General features: G+C 61.5%; 1 protein-coding gene across 1 annotated transcript; it reads right to left on the bottom strand.

Annotated features, from left to right (window-relative positions):
• Positions 1-271: 271 nt before the first annotated feature.
• KLHDC7A (kelch domain containing 7A) lies at positions 272-6334 on the bottom strand. Its single transcript, XM_012754075.2, has one exon. The coding sequence runs from the start codon at positions 6099-6101 to the stop codon at positions 3762-3764; it is 2340 nt and encodes a 779-aa protein (XP_012609529.2). The 5' UTR covers positions 6102-6334; the 3' UTR covers positions 272-3761.
• Positions 6335-8103: the final 1769 nt, after the last annotated feature.

The following is an 8103-nucleotide window of genomic DNA, read 5'->3' as shown; positions in this document are numbered from 1 at the left end:
TGGCACCAGAAGAGTTGGGACCCAGTGAATGTGGCTCCCTGTCTCACCTGGCCAGGTATTGCACGGGGAAGGGCTCCTGGGATGGCCCCTCCAGCCAGCCCTGCCTGTCCCAGAGAGCGTTTCCAAGGGCAGCTCCGCGTCCCACAGTCAGAGAGGGGCCCAGGGCCCAGCCCTAGGCGAATGCCGTTGCTTCAACAACTCTGCTATTCCTGGCAGGGCTTAGACTGGACTTTTCTTGTAAATATTGACGGAGGCCCCAGACAGCGAGGAGTGAGAAAACAAAGGATGTTTTATTTGTGATAGAAAAAGAAATCAGCAGAAATAAAAAAATCTACAGGGCCAACAGGAGGGGGGAGCATTTAAATAAACCTTGGTACATTCACTCGATGGAATATTGTGCAACAATTGAAATGTTGTTTACTGAGGGCTTGTAATAACATGGAAAAATGCTTATTATAAAATGCTAAGTAACAAAAAAAAAAAAAAGGGAAGCAGCTGAATGGCATATTTAGCATAATCACACCTAGGCAAAAATCAAGCCAAACAAAAACTATGTGCGGAGGAGAAAGACCAGAGAGGCTCGCACGGCAGTAGGGGATGTCTTCGGGCGGCAGAGTTGGGGAGGTTTTTATACTTTTCTCTGTTTTTCATTTCTTTTTATAATGGCCACAGCTGGTTTAAAGTGGAAAACAACCCACATTTAATTTTTTTTTTTTTTTTTTTTTGCTAAAGAAGAAAGAACTCTTATTGGACAAGCAGCACAGATGACCTGCAGGAAGCCAAGTGACACTGGGGCCACTCAGAGGCGAAGGGCAGGGGGTCAGCAGACCCCAGGCTACTAAACGAGGTCGAGGGGACGTCTGAGACTCTGCCCCCATAAGTGACACCAGCAGGCTGAAACCTGGCGCACACCCGGTGTGGCGTCTGCAACATCCTGGTAACTATGTTGGCTGTCACCCCTACTCGTGCACGCTCTGCTTCTCTCCTGGGGAATGTGGCTTGTTTCTGTCTGCAGAGTCTCTTTCATGACATTGATGTCGTTGAGTTCTTTCCCTTACACCAAAGGCTAAACCAGAGTAGCCGGCCCTGCCCTTCTCCCTACACCAAGACGGAGCTCCCTGGAGGCAGCCCTGCCCGCCCCGGCAGGCAGGCGTGGCTGAGCCCTTCCGGCACAGGGCAGCCGTCTCAACCCCTGAGCCAGTCCTGGGCTGTGCACCCCTCAGCTTTGCATTCGGGGCCCTGGTCAAATGTCACCTCACTGCGGAGGCCCGATCACATGATTTAAAAGAGCAACCCTCTCCCTCCGGCATTCGTGATCCCACCGGCTCCTTAGTGCACATGCAGTGCAGGTTCTATTTATTTTATTATGTGCTTGTTTTTAAAAATTGCCCATTTTCCTCCACTAGAATGTGAGCCCCGTTAGGGCAGGTGTCTGCTGCATCTCCAGCACCTAGCACAAGGCCCGGCCTGACATTCTGCAGATGTCTATTTCACAGGGGAAGGGATGAACCCTGACCACTGAGCCCTCGGGGCTCTTCTCAGGCCCTTGAACAACCTGGATCCACGTGACAGCCCCAAGTACTTCCATCCCGCAACCCAGCTCCGGAGACAGGACGGTGAGGATAAGCACGCCAGCTCTAATCTGCTGGCGCGACTGTCTGCAGCACGGTGTTCAAACAGCTAGGAGGCCACAGCAAGGTCCCCACCAGGACAAGACAGAGCCTGAGGGAGGTACATCAGGTGTACTGTGTACCGCTCATCACACCCACGCCCGAATCTCAGCTCGCTCACGCCCACCAGGTGACACTGGGGTCCCTGGAATCGTTTCCCTGGTCCCTACTGTAGGTATGTGTTAGGCTTTGGAATGTTTTTCCAGAGTGGCCCCTTGTCCCTCCTGGGCTTGGAACCTTTCCTGCACTTACCCCACTTGGTTGTGGTCTCAGCCTCTGCCTGGCTCCTCACCAGAGGCCTGCCCTTGGGGACTGGGTCTGGCTCCACCTGCCTCCAGCTCCCAGATGGGGGTCTCCTCCCAAGCCGACCCTTCCCCCAGCCTGGCATCACAATGCCAGTGCCTCCCGAGTCCTGTCACGGAAGCCATCCTCCCCACCCCGTGGACCCCTTGGAGGTTCGTGCCTGAGTGTTGACACTGTGACACTGTGCTTGAATGTGGCCTTGGCTGGGGATGGGGGCGGGGCACTCTTTCCAGGGGCCAGCCGTGGTCCCAGCTGACTTTCCCTTCTCAGTCTCCAATTTAGGGCTAAATTTAGCTGCCTCATCTTCCCAGGCCATGGTGGCCTTGTGGGGTACAGTACGAGCCGTCCTCTCATCTCCATGACAACCCGCTCCTCATCCTTTGTTCCGATCCTGCTTCTTCCAACAAGGCCCGCAGCCCAAGCCCGGCAGCTGCAGTGGACACACGCTGTAGCTGGCCCTGCCTGGAACTCGGGGAGAACTTTCTCTGCGGGCTCTCATTTATCCCCAAGGCAGACGGGGACATGAATTGTTCTGCCCATTTTCAAGATAGTGAGACTGAGGTCCAAAGCATCCTTATCTCCTCCCTTGTCCGGCCCTGCCCTGGGCCACCTCCTATCTCCCCTGGCTTCTGGCTGGGGCCAAGAGCATCGCTGCTTTCCTGTCTGTATCTGCGTCACCTGCAAGGATGGAACGGGGGCTATGGTGACAGACCAGACCGTCTCTCTCCCTTCCCTCCTGAAAGAACAGGTGCCTTCCTAAGGTTGGGGGCTCTCCTTCATTTCAGAGTTTACCAAACCTGCTGTGAAAGGAGATCTGGTCTCCGGATGCGTCACTGGAATCTTCTAGTTCCTCAGCTTCGTCATGGACCTGCCCCTCCCTGGTCCTCTCCTGTCTGATGAGGCAAACCAGGTGCCCACATGGCACAGGGAGTGCCAACCCTGCTGTCACCTCTCACCAGCGCTGGCGACTGGTAGTGGCTGTTCCTGCTTCCAGACAGGAGGGCTGGGATGCGGGGAAGGATTCTGAGACCCGGGGAAGGGGCGCAGTGGTCAGTTAGCAATGCCGTGAGCAAGGCCCAGGAGGAGGGTGGCCCTTGGACCAGAGCCTTTCCTCCCTTTCCTGAGGCCTCCATGGTATCCTCAGCAGCTCCCTACAGGAGGCTGGCCTTCCTCCTTCCCGTGATGGGAAAAGTCAGTGGGCTTGGGCACGTTCACTCTGCTCTCAGGGTCCCATAGCAGCCCCGGCTTCAGCTGTCCTGCTTCTCAGTCACCTCTCCCCCGGCAGGGCTCCTCCCTCAGTCTTTCCCGCCCGTGTGTCCCGGGTGCTTCCCGGAACTGTAGAGGTGGGGCCCAGTGGCTTAGTGTTCATGAAGGGACACTGGCGGCACAGAGAGCTGGCCCCTCTCCACAGGGACCAGGTCGAGGGTCTGCCTGCACTCTGAACTGTGCTTGCAGTAACTGTGCACGCTTCCTAGCTATGGTGGGGTGCTGGTCACTGCCCCCAGGAATTCGGAGTTGGAGCCAGGTGGTGGCCCTCTCTTCTGCCTTGGAACACCAGTCCCCGGCTCTCTCCTCTCCAGGGTACCCCTGCAGCCCACGAAGGCTCAAGACTCATCTAAGACCCGCCCCCCGCCCAGGCCTCCACTTACCAGGCAGAGCAGGTAGGGTCAGAATCTGCCTCTGGATGGCCAAAGGCCTGGGCTGCCTGACTGCCCGGCACTGACCCACAGGGCGACAGGCAGGGTGGCCCTCGCTGCCTCCCCGGTGTGCAGCTGCGCAGAGGGGCTGCTAGACCCTGGTGTGAGGCAGCTCAGGGGTGGGCAGGGCCAGGACGGCAGGCAGGAGGGTGCCCCGCGGCGTGGGGAAGCTCCGCAGCTCCTTGGGCAGGAACCTGGGCGAGACGTAGTCGGCCAGGAAGCAGAGCGTGCGCCGGCGCCCCACGCAGTAGATGAGGCTGTCCACCACGGCGCACTGGAAGGCGTCCGGGTAGGGCGTCCGGTGCGTGGCGCACTCGTACCAGAGCCGGGCGCTGGCGCTGCAGCGGTACACGCTAATGCCCAGGCTGCGGTTGAGGTCAAAGCGGTAGAGGAAACCGTGGACGGCCACCATCTCGGCCGTGCGGTCCTTGCTGCCCCCCGTGGGGCCGGCCCGCCAGCGCTGCTCCTGCGCAGAGAAGCGGAGCAGCAGGTAGCGCAGCGTGCCGCCCGTTACGAAGATCTCCTCGGCGCACGCCGTGGCCGTGTGCGCCACGGCGAACGTGTCGTTGGGGAGCGGCGGGGCGAAGACCCAGCGGTCCAGGCGAGGGTCATACCGCTCCACCGTGTGCAGACACTCGCCCCCGATGGCGTACAGGTGCCCGTCCAGGGCCACCAGCCGGCAGTGCGGCCGGGCCTGGTTCAGCGGGCACACCTCGCTCCAGACCCCCGTCAGCGGGTTGTAGCAGAAGACCCGGTTGGAGGGCTGGCGCCCCGGCCCCTGGCAGCCAGACACCAGGAAGAGATAATTGAAGAGGCTGCAGACGGCACAGCCCCGGGACACGGCCTCAGGGGGCAGCTGGGCCAGCAGGTGCCAGACATCCCTCTCATCGTCATAGCAACAGAGGCGGCCGGAGTCTTCCTGGGGGCACACGTCCGCCACCAACAGGTACTTGCGGCCGCGGAGCCGTCGCTGCAGGATCAGCTCCCGCTCGGCCCCGCTCAGGCCCCCATAGACGTCCGGGCTGCGCAGCACCTGGAGGTAGTTGTCGCTCATCACCTTGTAGGCTGCCTCCTTCAGGGCCTCCAAGTTCTGCCTCTTGGCCAAGGCCAGCGCCTCCTGGCAATTGCCCAGGTCCAGGCGGACGTCTGGGTCTGACGCGGGGGCCAGGGGGACGTGGAAGAAATTGGTCCCGGCCACGGCCTGCACATGGGGCTCCCCACTGCTTCTGGCTGCACCAGGCAGGGCGCCCCGGTCTGGGCGGGGTGGAGGGGGGAAGCCGAGGCCGTCGGGCTGTAGCTGCAGCTCTGGGTTCTCCGAGATCTGCAGGAGGCTGTCCTTCCTGCTGAAGCCCTGCGGGGCGGGGGACGGCACAGGCCGGGGGGCGGCAGCTGTCTCAGTTCCACCTTCTGTGTCTTTGGCTTGGCCCGGGGAGGCTGCCCCTGCTCCCAGGGGCCTGGGCGGTGCTTCTGGGCAGGGAGCCTCAGCCAGAGCTGTCCTGGGGGCCAGCCCGCCCCTGGAGATGGCCCGAGAGGTGGATTCCACGTAGTAGTCGTACACCTTGCCCTTCAGGCTGGGCCCGGCCCCCTCCACCTTCTGTATGAAGTTCTCTTCCATGCGGACCCGGGCCACCGACGAGAAGGTGTAGGAGGCGTTGGTGGCCCCCTCCTGCTGGTGCAGCGCCAGGCCCACGTCTGAGGCGGCCTGGACAGCCCCCGCCTCTTCCCTGCTGACCCCTGTCACATGAGTGAAGACCCAGCTCTGGTTCATGTCACTGCTGCCTTCCTTGGGGGCGGTCAGGGGCTGGTGGGGAAGCTCCAGCTGCCCGGGCCCTGGCAGCTCGAGGGGTCCGCCGCCCCACCATGGAGCAGGCTCGCCACCTGCACAGCTGCCGCCCCCCGCTGCAGAGACTCCAGCTGGGGAGCCTTCGGGTTCACTGTCCAAATAGGGGCAGTGCGGAGGGTCAGGCTTACTGCCAACAGCTGTTCCGGCTTCCCGGCCGTCACCGCGGGGAGGCACCTGCTCAGAGTCCGGGCACTGCCCGCCCTGCTCCTCGCCAGAACCTTCTCTCCGGGGCTCGTCTCTGGAGGTGGCCCCCGTTGTCAGGGTGCAGGGGCCTCCTGGGTTCTCGCAGCTGCAGCCCGGGGATGCTCCGGCCGCCTTGCTCACCCTCCGGCGGCGTCTCGGCCCCCTCCGAGGCGCCCCGGGAGGAGCCACCTGGGCAGCAGGCTGCCCCAAGCCCTCTGCTTCCTGCCCGGCCTCGGCCTCTGAGTTTCCACCCTCCTTCGGGGCCGGCGCGGGCCTCGCCTTGTACAGCCCGTAGGCCGCGGTCAGCAGGAGCAGCGCGGCGGCCGACAGCACCACCTTGCCGGTCAGCTGCATGTCCAAGTGCCAGTCTGGGGCCCCTGCCTCTCGGGGCAGCATGCTTCTCATGCCTCTCCTGGCGACCTGGGGCTGAGGAATGTCGAGAATCCGATTAATGATTGCCCAACAGGGTCCGTTCCTAGAGCCAGCCAAGCTGAGGGGAGGTGTTCCGGGCTGGGTCTGGCCAGCTGAGAAGTCGGAGCAAAGGTGACTTTGAGCTGCAGAGGGTGGCCAAGGGGCCCAGGGCCAACAGATCCCAGCCGCTGGCCTCCTGTGGGCATGAGGGTCTGCCCAGGGGCTGAGCTTAGGACCGGCCACCCAAGCCAGCTCTGTGGCCAGCAGCTGGGGGTTGTGGGAGGAGAGTCCAGTGGGTGTACAGAGAGGGAGGAAGCTCCTAACCAAACAGTCACCCGATGCCAGGAAGCACACGGGGTTGGTTATTCTTTGTGTGTGCGGTTTATTTCCCTTTGCAAATCCACTGGGCGGGGAGGCTTGGGTGTGGCGAGTGCTGGGCAGGTGGAACCCCAGTAGGTGTGGCTGGGATCATGCCTATCGGGGTCCTATCGGGGTCTGTGGGTCCCCCAGTGGGGTCGGCATTTAACTGGTCAAGCAGGGGACACAGCAGGGGAGCCTGGAGCCAGGGACCACAGCCAAGCCACCTGACCTGTCCTCCTTTTCTGCCTGACCAGTTCGCGAAGAGAAAGGGCCTTTCTGAGAGCAGCTTGGGAAAACACCTTGCGTCAGCACCTGGGTGGGGCTGGACGCGGGACACGCCTCCCTTGAAGCCTGACAACCTCTGGTGGGGAGAGGCCGAGGGAAGCCCCCCGTCCCAATCTCCCCCAGGCCCTCTGCATTGTCACCAGTGCTGTGGGTCCTGGATCCAGACCACCTGGCTCTGCCACTTACCAGCCATGTGACCTTAGGCAAGTGACTTCAGCTCTCTGCACCTCTGTTTCCTCATCTGAAAGATGGGGGACAACGGTATCTGCACCCCATCAGGTTGTGATGGGAGCAAAATGGGCTACTGCGTGTGACGTGCTGTGCAGAGCCCCAGTTGCGGAAGCTCGGATGCTACCTCTTCTCCTCTTCTCCCCCCTCCTCCTCCTCCTTTTCTTCCTCCTCCTCTCTCCCCCTCCCCTCCTCCTCCCCCTCCCCTCCCCCTCCATCCCCTCCCCCTCTCCTCCCCCTCCCTGTTGCTAGTACTAATTATCATCAGCTGGACCTTCCAAGGCCCAGACCCAATTCTGCCCCTGCCCTGACCAAGGTCCCTCCATGGGTCCCCAAAGGCCAGCACAGGGGTCTCAAACTCTTGCTGCTGGTGGGGGTGGGGCGGATAGAGTGAACAAGTGAAGACCCTCCCAGCCGAAGGTGCCTGCAGGTGGCCCAGCATGGCCTGATCCTCCCCCCACTCCTGTTGCAGAGAAGCTTAGGATCCAGGTAGGGACGGGGTCACTGCCGATTTCTAACTGCTGTCGTCTAATTGAAAATGCACGTGAAGAGCACTCGGTGGCCAGTGGAGACACGCACGGGAGGAATTTGGCTCTGAAGCCCTGGACTCTGAGAGAGAGTGCTGGCCCCTTACCTAGGCGTTCGCAGTCCTCTGCCGCCAGCCTTGGTCCTCCCTTGCACGTCCGTCTCCTGACCGCGGCCTGGCCTGCTGGGCGCAGGCTGGCTTCTTGGCAGGCCAGGTCTCCCTCGTCTTTCCTGGTCCATGTCCCTCCAGCCCACCAGAGTGGGGTCCCAGGCCGTGTCTCCCAGGCCCTCTTCCCAAGCGTCCCCACCTTCTGAGGTCACCTGTTCTCTCTCTGGGTCTCTCGATCGTTGGTGTTGCTCTCTCTGTCTTTGTCACAGCTGCCCCGTCACAAAGTGCGTCGTGCACAGTATCTGTTCTCCTGCTGGGTCTGAAGCCGCTGAGACTGTCGCTGGTCCAACTGGGGACCCTAAGGCCTACAGGGGGCCCTGCACAGTCGGGACAACGGCCAGCATGGATTGTGCCTTTGCGCTGAGTGGATCGGGAGGACACTCCGGATGAATCTCATCTAATGCCACAGGCCCTTTGGGGAGAGACGTG

The sequence above is a fragment of the Microcebus murinus genome, chromosome 2 (genome assembly GCF_040939455.1).
Source record: "Microcebus murinus isolate Inina chromosome 2, M.murinus_Inina_mat1.0, whole genome shotgun sequence".
NCBI lineage: Eukaryota > Metazoa > Chordata > Mammalia > Primates > Cheirogaleidae > Microcebus > Microcebus murinus.
This window is presented reverse-complemented; position numbering and strand designations above follow the sequence as displayed.

Coding starts and splice junctions, on each gene's coding strand:
- KLHDC7A (XM_012754075.2), bottom strand. CDS start 6,101: ATGAGAAGCATGCTGCCCCGAGAGGCAGGGGCCCCAGACTGGCACTTG.